We start from the raw sequence: 16,715 nt of genomic DNA, 5'->3' as shown, positions 1-16,715 counted from the left end.
ATGGCGGTGGCGGCGGCGGTGGGAGTGGGCGCTGGCGCCGGGGGCCCAGGAGCCGCGGGCGGCAGCGGCGGGGCGCGCGAGGGCGCGCGGGTGGCGGCGTTGTGCCTGCTGTGGTACGCGCTGAGCGCGGGCGGCAATGTAGTCAACAAGGTGATCCTGAGCGCCTTCCCGTTCCCCGTGACCGTGTCGCTGTGCCACATCCTGGCGTTGTGCGCGGGGCTCCCGCCTCTGCTCCGCGCCTGGCGCGTGCCCCCGGCGCCGCCAGTCTCGGGCCCTGGGCCCGGTCCGCATCAGTCGCCGGGCCCGCTCCTGCCACCGCGCTTCTACCCGCGCTACGTGCTGCCGCTCGCCTTCGGCAAGTACTTCGCGTCAGTGTCTGCGCACGTCAGCATCTGGAAGGTGCCCGTGTCCTACGCGCACACCGGTGGGTGCCAAACCTGGCCTAGGGGAAGGCGGCCGGGGCACGCCGCCTGGGGCTTCGGCTCTTGGGTAGGAGCGCGCCGGCCGGGGTGCAGTCGACGGTCAGGAATGCCGGGCTGAGAAGTCAGCTAATGTCCGGAAGGCGCTGGAGGCCGCCAAAGCTTTTAGCAAGAGAGGGACACGCACAGGGGTCTCGGGAAAGGAAGGGGCTGAGAAGAATGCTGGGAGCTGAGCAGGGCGGATCAGAACTGTTGGGTTAGGGGGAAGGCCCACAGAAATAGAAGAGCTGAAGCAGGTTGAGGGGCTGCCAAGCCTTCCCGCCCCTCCAGTGGAGTTGGGACAGACTCCCAGGGTGGGTTCTGGGACTAGAACAGCTCCCTGAACGCCCCTTGCCTCTCTTTGCAGTCAAGGCCACCATGCCCATCTGGGTGGTCCTCCTGTCCCGGATCATCATGAAGGAGAAACAGAGCACCAAGGTAACCCAGGAGGGCTCTGGGCCAGTGGGGGCCCCAAGGGCTTTCCGGCTGTTGCCCAGCTGGTGACGTGGTCCAGGTTCCTGGCCTGCAGGCTGCCTGGCTTCCTGTCAAGGAAGGAAGTCAGCTTAGAGACCTCTGGTGGCTCTTTTGCTGCTAATGTTCTGGAATCACCCTGGGGGCAGTGGTGTGTGGGGTGTGTGTTCCTGAGTTGTCTCTGTTGGGTGATCTCAGGATGCTGCCATCCATCTCAAGTTCCTTCCTGTTTTGATTACCTACCTGGGGTTGCTGGTAGGCAACTTGGATAACTTGGTCCCATCCTGACCAGACACCCCATGCCCCTCCAGTGGGGTCAGGGTTGGAACACCCTTGGAACATCCGACTCCTTGCTGGAACGGAACTCTGACAGAGTTTCACATCTTTGCAAGAGATAGCGGTCAGGTTGGGACTTCTGGGGTCAGAAGTGAAATGCTAGTCAGAGGAGTCCGATTTTGGCAAAGCCCAGCAAAGTCTTCACAATAAAAACAGCCAGGAATTGTGAATGTCTGGGAATGGAAGTGAAAACAACATGCAGAACCCAGGGCTGCATAGGGAAGATGCTCCGGGCACAATTCAGGGTCTGTTCAAGATGCCAGGCCTGGGTATTTCCTGGCTTGGAGGGAGAGAAGCTGTGGAGTCAGCCAGAGACAGCCTTTCCCTGTGTCCTTAAGTGGAAGTGGGACTTCTGTTGTCCCAGCTGGAATCCATTTCATGCTGGACAGAGCTCCTCTTTCCTATGTGGTTGGTTTCTGGCATCCTGTATTTTATGTAACTTAGAACGGCGGTGCCCTGGATCAGCTTATAGAAATGGGGCCACCTCTGGCTGATGTTTTCTTTCAGCCAGTCTTTTCCCCTGCAAGATCTGGGCGCGCTCTGCAGCCCACCCGCAGGGTGACGTCAGGTGTGACTTGTCTCCCCAGGTCAGGAGTTGCCTGAGAGGTGTGCGGCTGCATCTCTCCATATCACATTGTGTTTATCAGGTTTCCTGTTGTAAGGGACATTGTACCCGACTTGGGCGGGAAGCCAGAACCTTACACAGAGAGGAAAGACAGGGGAATGGCTTAGGCAGGAGACTAAGGATAATGATAGAGTAAGTGTGGCCCCACCCTGTTTGGATAAGCTGGGTAATCATTCCTGATCTCTGGGGAAGAAATGGGACTTCAAAAGGGAGAGCCTGAGGGCGACAGCCAGTAGTGGGGGGAGCAGGAATTCTGGAATTCAGAGGCTTCCCTCGGCCCTGTGTGTGGGCGTTGGTGGGGTGGAAGCCTCACCACCCCCTCCTAAAGTCTCCCAAGTGCTTTAAGAGTATCCTTTGTAGAAGGATGAGCCAGGAGTAAGAAGAGCTAAGTGTGGGGAATGGATCCCATTTTAGCCACCAGAGTTCCAGGGCCATTCCTTGCCCTAGGCCCTGGAAAGCTTGAGCCTTCTGGAAGGCCCCCTATCATGGCACTCGCTACTCGTTCTTTCGGCCAGCAGTTACTGGGTTGCCTGCCGTGTGCTGGGCACCAGGAGCAGTGAACAAGGAGCTGCCCTAAGCGAGTGCAGGGACGCAGACAATGTAAAGGGCGCTTATAGTGAATGGAGAGCGCTATTCCCTGGAACACACAGCAGAGGAAACTGACAGCGTCTAGGGGGAGGTGAGTCAGGGAAAGTTCTTGTGTTTGTGAACTGACACCTGAAGGGAAAGGAGGTCTCCAGCTGGAGAAGGTGTCGGGGGAGTGTCCCTACCAGGGATAACTGCATGTTGGAAGAGCCCAAAATAAGAGGGACCCGGCCAGCCTTTCAGACGATTGAAGTTTCAGACCCTGGTGTGTTGGTGGCAGCAGCTGGATAGATCCTATTGAGACCAGCCCTGGTTTGTGGCTCTTAATGGGGGTGATGGTATAGGGGGTGGGGCCACCCACAGTGATACAGCCCTGCCCTCAGGTACTCCGAGAACCATCTGCGTCCTACCCCCCTCAGCGCCCCCTAGAGCATCACTGTCGTGGCTAACACCGTTGTTAAAAGGGGTAGGCAGTGTCCTTTTGGGGAGGGAAAAGACAGCAGCTGAGGCTTTCCTCTGGTCATCTGTGTTGGGTGGCCCAGCTCAACCCTGGCCCATCAGCCCCTCCTGCCCTCCTCTCACAGGTGTACCTGTCACTCATCCCCATCATCAGCGGCGTCCTGCTGGCCACTGTCACGGAGTTGTCCTTCGACATGTGGGGGCTTGTCAGTGCCCTTGCTGCCACACTGTGCTTCTCGCTTCAGAATATTTTCTCCAAAAAGGTATTTGGGTGCCATCCAGGGTGCACCTGGTGTTGCAGGGGTGTGCGGGTGGCATCTAAAAAAAAGTGGCCAAGTAGGGATTTCTTCGGTGTTGGAACAAAACAAATCCTGTTGCCCTTCTGCTGGTTTTCTATTTGTTTGGTTTTTAAATAGCTTTTTTGTTTTTTTATTATAAAGTTCGCCTACATTCAATGTGAAAAAATGGAGAAAAGCCCAATGAAAAGAAATCAGAAAACTTATTGAGCACCCACTGTGTGCCAGGCACCACAGTAGGTGCTGGAGACAAAGAATCAAGAGAGACCTGCCCTCTGCCGCAGGGTTTCCTCTTTACTGAGGAAAGTCGCAGTGCTGTCCCCTAAGGAGAACTACTATTAATGCTAGAGTTTTTTCCTGCACAGTTTTTAGAGTTGTAATATTATACATACTTTTCAAATTCTGCTTCGTTCATTTATTATTGCAACACTGCATGCTCCCATATCATTGAAAGTTATTGCTTCTAACTCCAGTAATAATCACATCTTTTCAGGTGTCACAAGTAACGCAGTCAGTTTCCCTGTTGCAGACGCAGATTATTTCCAGCTATTCACTATAAATAATATTGTAATGAACGTCTTGGTGCATAACATTTTTCTGTCTCTCAGGTTATTTCCTTTGGATAGGTTTACAGTTCTTGGGTCAGAGGGTATGAGATGTTTATGGCTCTTGATATACTTTATGCCAATTTAGACATTAACCAGTGCCACTTCAGAGTGCCTGTTTTACTGTAGCTTCACCAGCATTGAGTGTTGGTGTTTTTTGTTTTTGTTTTGTTTTGTTTTGTTTCTTTTCTCCATCCTTCATGTACGAAACATCGTGCCTGTTTTGGACATGGGCTGTGTGTCTCGTCATAGGTGCACTTTCAGGTTTGGCAGTCAAGGTCAGATGTCAGAGTTAATGTACAGTCACCATGTTTGGGGCCTGGGTAAGCGGAGCCCCTCTTGCCACTTAATAGTTTCGATCAGCCTTTAAAGAGGTTTTCTCCCTTCAGGTATTAAGAGATTCAAGGATCCACCATCTCCGGCTGCTGAACATCTTGGGCTGCCATGCCGTCTTTTTTATGATCCCCACATGGGTCCTGGTGGACCTCTCGGCTTTCCTGGTCAGCAGCGACCTGGTGAGTTGGCCTGTGTCAAGAACATGGCCTTTTCTTAACTGGTTCCAAAGTAGGCCCTTTGTCAGGGGGTTACGCCTCTGTGTTGACTTTGGGGCATCTGAGGCCTCTGATAGGCAGCCCTTTTAGCCCTCAGCCCTTTGATGACTCACACCGCTTGCAGTTGAGCAAGAAGGCTGCCTGTGCATTTCCTTCTCTGTCATGCTAGATCCTAGCTGCTGATAGCTGCTGCATTTGTGCCAGTACATTCAAGGAAGAAAACAGCACGAGCAAGTTTCCCATCTTGACAGTCTGGTTCAGATCTCACTTTGCCTTTTGGAAACTGTGCTTGCACTGCTCGAGTCCTTTCTTGGTGTCATCTCTGTACTTCCATTGGCACCAGATGTATCCATAGCTCTCTAGGCACAGGAAAGAGCATCTTCCCACCACCTACAGGACCAGCCTCCAGAGAATGTGCTAGAAACTAATGCAGGTGACAGTGATAAGAAGGAGGTTCTTCCAGGCCCGAGTTAGGTGGAGTCAGTGTTTTTTAGGGCTTAATGAGGTCTGACTGGATTCTTGACATTGGTCTTTAATCCCTACCACCACCTATGGATGTAGTGGAGGTTATCTCTGGTTTCCAGGTGAGGCAACTGTGGCTCTGTGTTCTAACTTCCCTTCCATGTTGATTAGCTGTAATGTTTCTGTGAAGAACTTTCCATCATCGGCTGGAACTAGTTTGTTACCTGAAAGTACAGTGCACGAAAAGCAGTTTACTACTTCTCTTTCCTTCTAGTTACCAGTTTTCAAAGTAAAGAAAGCCAGGGAGTGTTAACCAGGGAGTTGAGGGTTTCTTTTGGGTGAAGGAGGGTTCTTTGATTTATTTACTTTTCAGTATCATTGTGAACTTGTGTTTGTCAGTTGTATGTGTTATTTTGTTAAATATTCAGAGTATCTTGTATGGGCTGATGGAGTCCTTCTTATTGGCTCCCTGCCCTTCTGATAGCACATATCAGCCTTGGGTAACTTTTGGCCCCACAGGACGTCCTCCCTCATCTTGTGCGCCTCCCATCCCAGACCTGCAATCAGCCACTCCTTCAGGGACCCGGGTTGCTTTTAGCAGAGAGAGATTCGTGTTTAGAGATACCATCTCAGTGCCACGTGTGCTCACTGCTGTTGGGTTGTCATTGTTTTTAAGACTTGGCAGTAAAAAACCAGGAAAGACGTATCTGGTGGTGGAGGGGAGAGCTTATCCTGATTCATTCTAAGTCCAGTTTAACATTGCAGCATTTATTACTGCTTTGATTTTGCGTGTGTGTGTCTTTCCTGGTACACTTGGTTTCTCACAACGTTTCTCATTCGCAATACACTACGGAAACTGTTCATACGTGATTCTACTGTACACACATATAACTGCTTCAGAGTGAGACTCCCTACCAGGCAACTGCAGGTAGCGTACAGAGAAACAGTAAAGATTTCTTGGCAGCTCTGTCTGTCCTTAAAACAGGTTTCGTTACAGACGTACAACTGGAATACTGTGTTCTAAGGGCACTTGAAATAATTGTTTTCACAATATGCCTCTGTCACCAACTTCTTGTGCATTTGGGTTCCTTTACTTCCATTTGTTTTCAATTTCTAGGCAATTTTTTTTCCTCACTGAATGTATCAAACCTTTATATTTCCAAACCCAAATGATATGACAGGGTTTATTCAAAGAAGTCTAACTTCAGTCCCTGTTGCCTCCCCACTGCCGACCCCTATAAGTAGCCATTTTTATGATCTTGGTTTACCCTCTCAGTGTTTCTTTTCGCAGACATAAGCAAATTTCTATATACGGTCGGCCCTCCATATCCATGGGTTTCGAGTCCCCGTATTCAACCGAGGATCAAAATTTTCATCCGAGGTTGGTTGAATCTGCAGATGTGAAACCCACAGATACGGAGGGCCGACTATAAATTGTACTACGCCATTTTATATGAGAGACTTTGAGCATCCTCAGATTGGGGGCTCCTGGAACCAACGCCCCACAGATACTGAGGGCCAAGTGTGTTCATACCTACCTCCTCCTTACACAAAAAGTGGCTTTTTAGATACTTAGGAAAGAGTGCCTTGCTCTTTTCACTCAATGACATGTCCTGAAGATCACTCCATACTGACCTGTTAGGTCTTTTTTGTTCCTTTTATTGACTGCATAGTATTGTCTATAGGTTTGGCTTCAGTTCGGTTACACTGTCCTGTTACAACTCATTGGGGTCTGTGTGTATACACACAAACAGGTATACGTAGGCTTTGCTCTGCTCTCTCTCTTTTATTTTTTTGTCTGCTCTCTTTGCTTTGCGTTTCTCTTGTATTTTGGATATTTTTCGGTTTTCTTCTAGTTTTTCTCATTGAGGCCATCTATTTTTTACCTTGATGGGGACCTTGTGCGTTTTAACAGCAGCCCTAGGAGCATGCAGTAGTCCACAGTGCTGCCGCCTGAAGGTGGGGTTCCTGTCGGGGCTCCTCCTCTCTGCCCTGTGTCTCTCAGCCAGGTGAGTTAGCTCTGTTCCAGTGTGGCACTCCATAGTAGGAGGAAGGAGGTTCAGGTTGGAGAATATCAGCTGGGGCCTGCTATTCGCCATGTTACCAAGAAAGGCTACAGAGGGCAGTTCCCAGACACGCCCAGCCCTGATGCCAACAGTTCAGCTGAAGCCAGGCACGGATCACCAGATTTGGGAGCAGGAAGCCTAGTTTTAAAGTTTGGACACGATGTGTGAAACAGGTATTTGAAAACTGGAAAGTAAATGGGAGCAGGCAGGCTGGTAGAAAAAGCCAGATTGCAAAGTACCACTGAGCCATCTGTGAGTTTGCCTTTCTTTTGCCTCCTGTGTCTCCAGCCTGGACTCAAGGCAGCCGGAAATGCAGAAGTGGGCACTGGGGAAGAAGAGAGTCAAAAGCCCTCTATGCTGGCTTGCAGACGGGGAAAGGAGATTCCTGATGTTCAGAGAGAGTAGAGGAAATCCCCCATTTTCTCTGTTTCCTTTGTTCTCTCGCATCCCAGGCCCCCAGCAATCCCATGGTAGTGGCGGCAGCAGGTCCCACGGGCACCTGAGATGCTGAGGGGGGCAGCCTCCCTCTGCAGTCAAAGGATGGGATTAGCCCCATTGCATTTTTTTTCTCCCTTCATCCTCCCACTGCTTGGCCCCCGAAAGGAGGTGCAGTTGTGGGAAAGACACAGCAGAATGGGGTAATTAATTCCAACTTTCTGACTGGAGGACTGAAAGAGGGAGCCCTCAGAAACCATAAAGTACCAAGGAGACATGGAGAGGAGGAACCCAGAGAAAGTGACCTAATAAAACATGAAATCCTGGGCCCACTCCTGAGCTGCACACGTAGGAATCTGATCCTAGCAGCATACAAAGACAGGATAGACTACTACCCAGGACCAAGAGTGACAACTGGGTAGAGCACACTCAGGACAGAGCTGTGTACCACTGAAAAGGCTTTGAAAACAGAACTGACATTGGAACCACAACCCACAGGAGGCTGCTCAAGCTTGTAGCCCGAACCCAACTGAGTCTGCTAAAACCAAATATTGACGTTCCCCATGGGACTTAAATGAGACCTACAGTCTTATAATATTCTAACTGTCCAGGATGTAATCCAAAATTACTTGGCATATGAAGAACCAGGAAAATTTCAAGTCTTGTGGGAAAAGATAATCAACAGATGCCAACACTGGGATGACCCAGATGTTGGAATTATTGGACAAAGACTTTAAAGCAATGATATATAATCATGCTCCAAGAATGCTCTTGAAACAAATGGGAAGAACAGAAGATAGATAGAACCGAATGAAAGTTCCAGAATGGAAGGAACAGCTTAAACACTCACTGGATGGGCTAAGCAGAATGGAGGTGACAGAGGAAAGTCCATAACTTGAAGATAAATCAATAGAAATTATCCAGTTGAAACCACAGAGGGAAAAAGATGAAAAGACAAAGAAAAAATCTTTGAAAACAGCCAGAGAAAAACGATGCAGTATTTATAGAACAGCAGTTTGGATGACTGCGGGTTTCTCGTCAGAAACAATGAAAAGCAAAAGTAGAATAACATTTTTTTTAAAGTACTGACACTAAGGAACTATCAACAGATTATATCCAGCAAATATAGAATCTTCAAAATCAACAGAACTATAGAAAATCAGCAAGAATAAAGAACTGAATGCCACAGTCAACCAACTGGATGTCTCATTGACATTTCCAGAATACGCTACCCAAGAGCAGCAGAATAGTCATTCTTTCAAGTGTACATGTGGAACATTCACCAAGATCATATTCTTTGTTACAAAACAAACCTTAACAAAAGGATTGGAAACATGCAAAATATATTCTCTGATCATGATGAAATCGGAAGTAAATGACAGAAAGGTAATGAAAAAATCTCCAAACACTTGGAAATTAAACAGCACATTTCTAAATAATCCCTGGGCCAAAGAGGAAGTCTCAAGGGAGAAAAAAATTTTTTTCAACTTAAGCAAAACTGACCAAAAACGAGAGAGAGAGAGAGAAGACACTACAAATATGAGGAATGAAAGAGGGAATAGCACTGCAGAACTCACAGACCTTAAAACCGTAAGAATACTACTGACAGCTCTATACACATAAATTCAACAACAGATGAAATAGACCAGTTCCTCATAAACCACAAACTATCAAAACGCACCCACTCAAGATGAAAAAGATAACCTGAGTCTCAGAGCTATTAAAGAAATTGAATTCGTAGTTTAAAACCTTCTAAAAAGAAGTCATCAGGCCCAGATGGTTTTACTGGTAATTTCTACCAAACACTTAAGGAAAAATAAACACCAGTTCTACACAATCTCCTCCAGAAAACAGAAAAGGAAAGGAACACCTTTGGCTCATAACAAAACCAAGAAAAAGACCAAAATCCCTCATGAACACGGAGGCAAAAGTTCTTAACAAAGTATTAGAACAAATCAAATGCAGTGATATATAAAAACCATGCTACACTATGAAAAAGTGGGATTTCAATCAAGAATGCAAAGCTAATTCAATACTTGAAAATCAGTCAGTGTAATCTACTATAATAGTCTAACAAAAATCATGTATTCATACCAACTGATGCAGAAAAGGCATTTGACAAAGTCCAACATCCAGTCATGAGTTTTAAAAAGTCAACAAACTAGAAATAGAAGGAAACTACCTCAACTTGATCAAGGGCATATATAGTTAACATCATAATGATGAAAGATTGAAGGCTTTTCCCCCTAAGTTCAGGAATAAGGTAAAGATGTTTACTTTCAACATGCATATTCCACATCATACTTGACATCGTAGCCAGGGCAACAAGACAAGAAAAAGAAATACAGATTTGAAAGGACAAAATAAAATTCTCTATACCCAACAAAATTTTATTCTTTAGTATTAATTCAACTATAAATCACTACTTAAATTTTAATTTTTCTCCTTGTCAAAGGTGTAAATGAAAAAAAAGTTGAGATACTAATCTATCTGTGGGTGTGTGTATACATGGAGATAGATATATACCTATATATATTAAAAATTTTTTAATATAGAAAAGCTGATTGGAAAATTTACATACATTGACTGGCAAGAGAACTGGAATAGCCAAATAAGTTTGAGAGAGAAGAATAAAGTTGGAGGAATCACACTACATAATTTGAAGGCTTAGTATAAAGGTATGGATATTGGTGGAGAGAGACATCGATCAGTGGAGCAGAATAGGCAGTTTGAACTTATACTCACAAATATGGGTAACTGATCTTTGATGCAGGTTCAAAGGCAATTCAATGGAGAGAGGATAGTTTCTTTAACAAATGGTGTTGGAACAATTGGACATCCATAAGCAAAAACTGAGGCTTGACTTCAACCTCACACATTATACAAAATTTAATTCATAATGTACTCTAGACTTAAATTTAAGAGCAAAAATGATAACCTTTAGAAGAAAACAGAAGAAAAATCTTCACGACTTGGGATTAGTTCTTAGACATTACACCAAAAGCAAAGTCCATAAAGAAAATAATTGGTAAATGGGGGCTTCCTCAAAATTAAAAACTTTCGCTTTCCAATACACTATTAAGCAAAAGAAAGACAAGCTACAGACTGGGAAAAAATATTTGCCAATGCGATACTGACAGAGGACTTATGTTCAGGATATATGAAGAACTCTCAAAATTCAATAGTAGGAAAACAACTTGTTTAAAAATGGGCAAAAGACTTGAACTTCACCATCGTGATTGTACAGATGGCATGTGAAATATGTTCAACATCATTAGTCATTAGGGAAAAGCAAATTAAAACCAAGATGAGGTGCTACTTCGTATCCAGTAGGATGGCTACAATGAAAAGTACTGGCAGTACCATGTTTGTCGAGGCTGGGCCACAACTGGAATTCTCATATATCGTTGGAGCAAGTGCAAAGTCATGCAGCCACTCTGGAAAACATTTGGGAGTTTCTTCTGAAGTTAAACATACACTGACCATATGTCCCAGCAGTCTCACTCCTGGGTATTTACTCTAGAAATGAAATTCACATTCACACAGAAGCCTGTACATGAATGTTTATAGCAACTCTATTCATGATCACAAAGTATTGGAAACAACCCAAATGTCACTCAACGGGTGAATGGTTAAGGTAACTTCGGTATGTTTGTACAGCAGAACATTTCTCAGCAATAACAACTGTCATCCCTTACAACAACTTGGGGGGGGGCAGTTAGAGGCATTATGCTGAATGAAAGAAACCTGTCTCAGAAGGTTCCATGCTGTATCATTCCATTTATAGGACAGTCTCCAAAAGATGAACCTATCATGAGGAACATAGCAGTGGTTGCCTGGGTTGGGGGAGGGGGTTTGCACAAAGAAGCCCTGGGGAGTGTTATGGGGTGATGGAGCTGTTCTGAATCCTGATTGCAGTGTTGGCTACATGAGTCAATATATGTGTGAAAACACATGGAACTATCCACCGGGAGGAAGAAACACTTGACTTTATTGTTATGTCAGTTCTTTTAAAAAGCTGGATTGCCTGGGTTCCTTTCCTGCAAGATAGATATCTTTGCAAGCTGGCTGCCTTGTAAAAATAGCTTGGAAGTCCATATGGGTCACCTCAGGGAAGAACTGCTGGGAGAACAGGCCAGCTCACCCTGAAGGCGTGCTGGTGGGCTCACATGCCTTACAGAGGCTATTATCCCAACTAGGGCAACGTTCTGGGCAATTCTGAGCAGGTCGCCTACTCAGATCTCCCTCACCTTTAAGAGGACTACGTGATCGTTCCCTATCAGAGGGTGGTAGAGAGAATCAGGCCGCTGCCCTAAGATTGCTGCAGCTCCCATCCTGGCAGGGCCACTAGACACCACTGTCCTGGGCGGACCCAGCTGCATCCTCCTCTGTCAAAGGCCAGAGCAGCCTGGGAACTGGCCTGGGATCAGCCCAGGCTCTTTGAGGAGTTCTGTGGCCCCGACGTCTGCTAGTTGTGGTTTCTTCTGGACCCCCTTCATTAGGGTAGCTTACTTCTGGTGAGGGTCAAATGGTAACTAAAATTTTGACGATAGCATCACCTCCTGTTTGTTTGGCCTTGGGATTGTTTTAAAGCACTTTCAAAGCCATGATTGCATTTGATCTTCATAGCAGCAGCGTTGTGTGGACTTATCAGGGGTCAATCTTTCCCATTTCATAGATGAAGGAAACAGAGAGGTCGAGCAGCTTGCCCGGGGGGGTTCCCAGCAATGGGGCAGACCCAGAGCCTCTGGCTCCCAGCCTTGGGCGGGGAGGGGAGGGTCTTCACACACCCAGAGGCTGCCTTCCCAGGACCTCCCCATTTTATACAATGCATCATGTCTGCTATGGTTTAAATGTCTGTCACCCCCCACCAAATTCATATGTTGAAGCCTAACTCTCAGTGTGATGGTGTCGGGAGGTGGGGCCTTTGGGAGCTGATTAGGTCATGAGGGTGGAGCCATCATGAATGGGATTCATGCCCTTATGAGAGACCCCAGAGAGCTCCCTCACCACTTCCGCCATGTGAGGGCCCAGTGAGAAGGTGCCACCCTGAACCAGGAAAAGGGCTCTCACCAGATGCGGAATCTACTGGCGCCTTGATCTTGAACTTCCAGCCTCCAGAACTGTGAGAAATAAACATCTGTTGTTTGTAAGCACCCTCAGCCTGTGGTATTTTGTCTTAGCAGCCCAAACAGACTGAGGTGATGTCCAGAATGCAGACCTCGCTCTGCTAACCCAGAGCCCCGGCCCTCACTGGACAGGGATGAGGGAAGGCTTTGGTTTGTGTCATACTCTGCACCCCTTGGGTAGCTGATGTCCCCCCGAACCTCCGCTTCCTCAGCAGGAAAGGGTGGTGATCATTATTATTGTTGCTCCATGCAGAGTGTCGTGAAGGTCAGAGGTTGTATAGATAAAGCACCTGGTATCACATGATGACCCACCTGGGTCTGTTCCCCAGCGAATGTGTGACCCTGATAAGCCGCTGTGTGTCACCCCCCCCCGCCAGGGCAAGCGTGTGACCGCAGTGCTGTTCTCGCTCCCCCGTCTCTGTAGACCTATGTGTCCCAGTGGCCTTGGATGCTTCTGCTCCTGGCTGTCAGCGGCTTCTGTAACTTTGCCCAGAACGTCATTGCCTTCAGCATCCTCAACCTCATCAGCCCTCTGAGCTACTCGGTCGCCAACGCCACCAAGAGAATCATGGTCATCACAGTGTCCCTGATCATGCTGCGAAACCCAGTCACCAGCACCAACGTCCTGGGCATGATGACGGCCATCCTGGGAGTCTTTCTGTACAACAAGGTGAGTCTGGGGTGGGGGGAGGCTGTCCCCCGGGACGCCCAGGGAGTCTACCAAGAGTTGGCCGGGGCGGGGAATGGAAGGGGCCTCACCAGGAACTAAGAGGCCCGGGTTCCAGCTGCCAGCTTTGCCACTGACTGGTTTATGGTCTACGCTCAGCCCCCTCTGCCCGGGGCTTCCTTTTCCTGCGTAGATGACCCCAGGCTCATGCCTCAGTCCAGTGTGGCTCTCGGGTCTACTGAGGCTTTATCAGGAATTTCCCTCCCTCCTTGCGAAGATTGTTTGTTCCGATGTAAGGCTGTGGGATGGCTGACAGGTAGGGCCGGTCCAGTAACAGTTCACTGGCCATGCCCAGCCCCGCTAGGGATGACACTTGTGTTGGCCTTGAAGGCTGCTTGGCTGTGAATCTCGAGCTCCCCTCTGTCCTCTGTGCGTGTCCTGGACAAGGAGCCAGTGGTCTCACTGCTCTCTTGACCTCGCAGACCAAGTATGATGCGAATCAGCAAGCCCGGAAGCACCTCCTCCCCATCACGACGGGGGACCTGAGCAGTAAGGAGCATCATCGGAGCGCCCTGGAGAAGCCCCACAACGGCATTCTCTTCCCCCAGCACGGGGACTATCAGTACGGCCGCAACAACATCTTGACAGATCACTTCCAGTACAGCCGGCAGAGCTACCCAAACTCGTACACTTTGAACCGTTACGACGTGTAGAGTCTAGCGACCAGGGCAGGACGTTCTGCCAATCCTCCCTCTTACCCCCCAGCAGTACCAGAAACTTCTGACAACCAGTGAATGTACAACCCGGCCAAGGGGGGATGGTGCAGAACCATCAGAAGACCCTGGGGTTCCCGGCCCCCTGGGGGCAGCAGGACGCCGTCCCTGCAGTGGGGACCACTGCTCCCGAGCTCCGGTGTTTCATGCCCTTTCTTCCTGGAGTCTGTCTTCTGAGGGCTGCGTCGCCATATGGAAATCTCGTCCGGCTTTTACCTTTCTGTGTGGACTTACTTCCCAAGTCATGTTTTTCAGAGTTCTTGTTCTGTTTTCCAGATAACAGCCAGGACCCTCTCTGGAAAGGACACAGACCTCGGAGTGGGCAAGAGGTGGTTTGCAGGGAGGGTGGCAAGGGTGGTGCTTGGTGACAGGCTAGCAGCTTTAATTCCACTGCTCAGGTAGGCGTAGGACTGGTGCAGCCATGGAGCAGAGGAGTGTAACGGTTATTGAAAACATCTCCAGCCACAAAGATGGACTCAGCTTTCTGATCAGCCCATGGCTGTTTGCAGTTCTGGCAAACATTCCCCAGTGCGAAGCTATTGTAATTAGCATTGAATTCTTAGAGCCTAATTCTGACACAAAAGTCAGAGGTGGCGTGTGCCCGGATCCAGAGGGAAAGGTGGCCACTGTCTCCTGGGCTCCCTCTTCCGTTGGTGGAGCAGGGCATCTCTCCTCTCGGAGCAGCAAGGAGGAGGGGACGCAGGGCTGTGAGAAGGATCATGAGGAAATCGTGTTCAGTGTTTCAGGCTCTATTTCTATATTTGTTTTGTTTCTTGAGCTTTCACCACTTCTGTGCTGACTTAGTAGGATGTTTGGGGGGGTGATGTTGGCTTTATGAGGATCTTGCATTTTCCTAGGGCAAATTTTGTAGCTGTCTGTGCTTTTATGCCCCCATCCCCCTTCGGGGATGCAGGATGCATGAGGATCAGCTTATGGTTGGAAAACCCTTTTGTTTTTAAGCATTTAAAAACAAGAAAAGTTGCTGGCGATGCCTGTCTCGGCACATTGCTGCGTTTAGTAGCAAGGAAGTGTTTTGAAAAGCTGGTCACTAGCTTTTCTAGTGAGCAGTCCCTGAAAGTGAGATAAATCAAGAATGTCATCTCGATAGTTCGTGTCATAGATGAGAGCTCAGTGCTCTGATTTCCATTAGCTGTTCTTGTGGTGTTTGCATTAGGATCTGAATCATGTCCCAGTGAAGCGGCAAGCACCAAGCTAGGATTTGGTTTGCCAAATCAGTCTTTGGTCAAGAAAAAGTTTAGGTTTTGGCAAAATCACTCGAGGAAAATTATGTGACCCTAGTGGGTAACCCATGTGCTGAGGTCCAGGTCGGGACACCTGGCATCACTAGAGACTGTGCCCTCGGAAAGGACCACTTGCTTGGCTCTGAGGGTCTTCGCTGATGGCAGCCTTCTTCCTTCAGCCCTGTCCCCGGCCTCTTGAACAGGCACTTGGCTTGATCAGCAGATGGGATATCGGGTCACCCTTTACCTCCTGGCATGTGAGACGGTTCTGTTTCAAGGAAGTACCGCTTGACTCCTGTTTGTTTTGGTAATTAGAATTTTGTACTTAGAGGTTACACTTTTGTCAGCTTATGAATGGGCGACTCCTGGAGAGGTCACAGGGACCCCTTGTGGCCTGTGAGTTCAGTACCATTGGCCTAAGGAGTCCCTGTTTGTCGTTGTCTTGCTTTTGAATTACTTTGGCCACAAGTTCTGAGACAATGCTGTGTAAAACAGGAAGGGGCCGTTCTGAAGGGTGTTATTTGTGAAAAGAACCTGCTGAGTGCCTTCACCAGAGGCAGTAGAGTCTGCAGTTGAACCACAATAAATGGGGATAATTTTGCACAGCATAGACATTACAGTAGTTGTCTTTATGATAGGAACTGATTTCTTGAACGTATAATTGAACTCCAAAATGAATTATGCCTCTATGCAGGTTTAATGAAATTTCTGAGGTTGCTGAAATGTGTATATTTGTTTTCCTTTTCCAGTGCAAGATCTGCTGGTGAGGGGAAATATCTGACTGGTTTTATTACGGTTTATACATGAATAAATGGGATATTTAGTTCTGTACATAAATCTACAGTGAGTACATACACTGGAATGAGAGACAATCATATTAGACCAAATCATCAGATCAAAAGACAAAGACATACTTTTGAGACTTGAAAGTTCAAAGCTGACACTGACCTCCTGAAGGCCAGTTTTCCAGCCACTTGCTGCCCTTGCTCAACCCTCCACCCCACTCTCAAATCCACATTTGCAGCTGGGTTCCCCTCACCTCCTCATTGCCAGGGATTGTGACAGCTAGTTCACCCATCCGTGGTATGGTCTGCAAAACTAACTCAAACCCAACTCCTTCGTTTTACAGAAGGGGAAACTGAGGCTCAGAGGGCATTTTTAAATAGTGTTTGTTCACTATCTTGAGACTCAGTGTGGAATTTTTAAGCACCTTATTTTAATTCATTCATTATTGGGAAAATCAAACCCCTGTTACAAAGGAGAGAAGCCAAATAGGTTCAAATGAAGAAGCACTTGGAATTTCTGGATTTTACTGTGTATTTGGCATACATCATGCAACAGGCCCTCTGTTATCACTGGGACATAACCAGACCTGGACACCTTAAGGTCTAACAGCCTTAAGGACATAGAACATTAAATTATTGAAGAATCTGAACATTGTGAATTCTTTTTTTCAATTGTCACCTTGTTTTCAGGACTTTTCTTGCTATAGACTGTTCTGTGGGAATGATACTGTGTATATTCGTGGCTGGCATTTACCAAAAATAAATGGTGGT

At 47.6% G+C, this 16,715-nt stretch overlaps 1 protein-coding gene across 1 annotated transcript; it reads left to right on the top strand.

Moving 5' to 3' along the window:
• SLC35E1 (solute carrier family 35 member E1) lies at positions 1–16,715 on the top strand (the record flags this gene model as incomplete). The annotated part of the gene is made up of 6 exons (XM_082652483.1): positions 1–424; positions 826–896; positions 3,060–3,197; positions 4,225–4,350; positions 12,903–13,148; positions 13,628–16,715. The coding sequence occupies 6 exons, from the start codon at positions 1–3 to the stop codon at positions 13,856–13,858; spliced, it is 1,236 nt and encodes a 411-aa protein (XP_082508609.1). The 3' UTR covers positions 13,859–16,715.

This window comes from Grampus griseus (assembly GCF_964374135.1).
Source record: "Grampus griseus genome assembly, chromosome: 3".
NCBI lineage: Eukaryota > Metazoa > Chordata > Mammalia > Artiodactyla > Delphinidae > Grampus > Grampus griseus.
The sequence above is the reverse complement of the archived record's forward strand: the minus strand, read 5'-3'. Positions and strand labels throughout refer to the sequence as shown.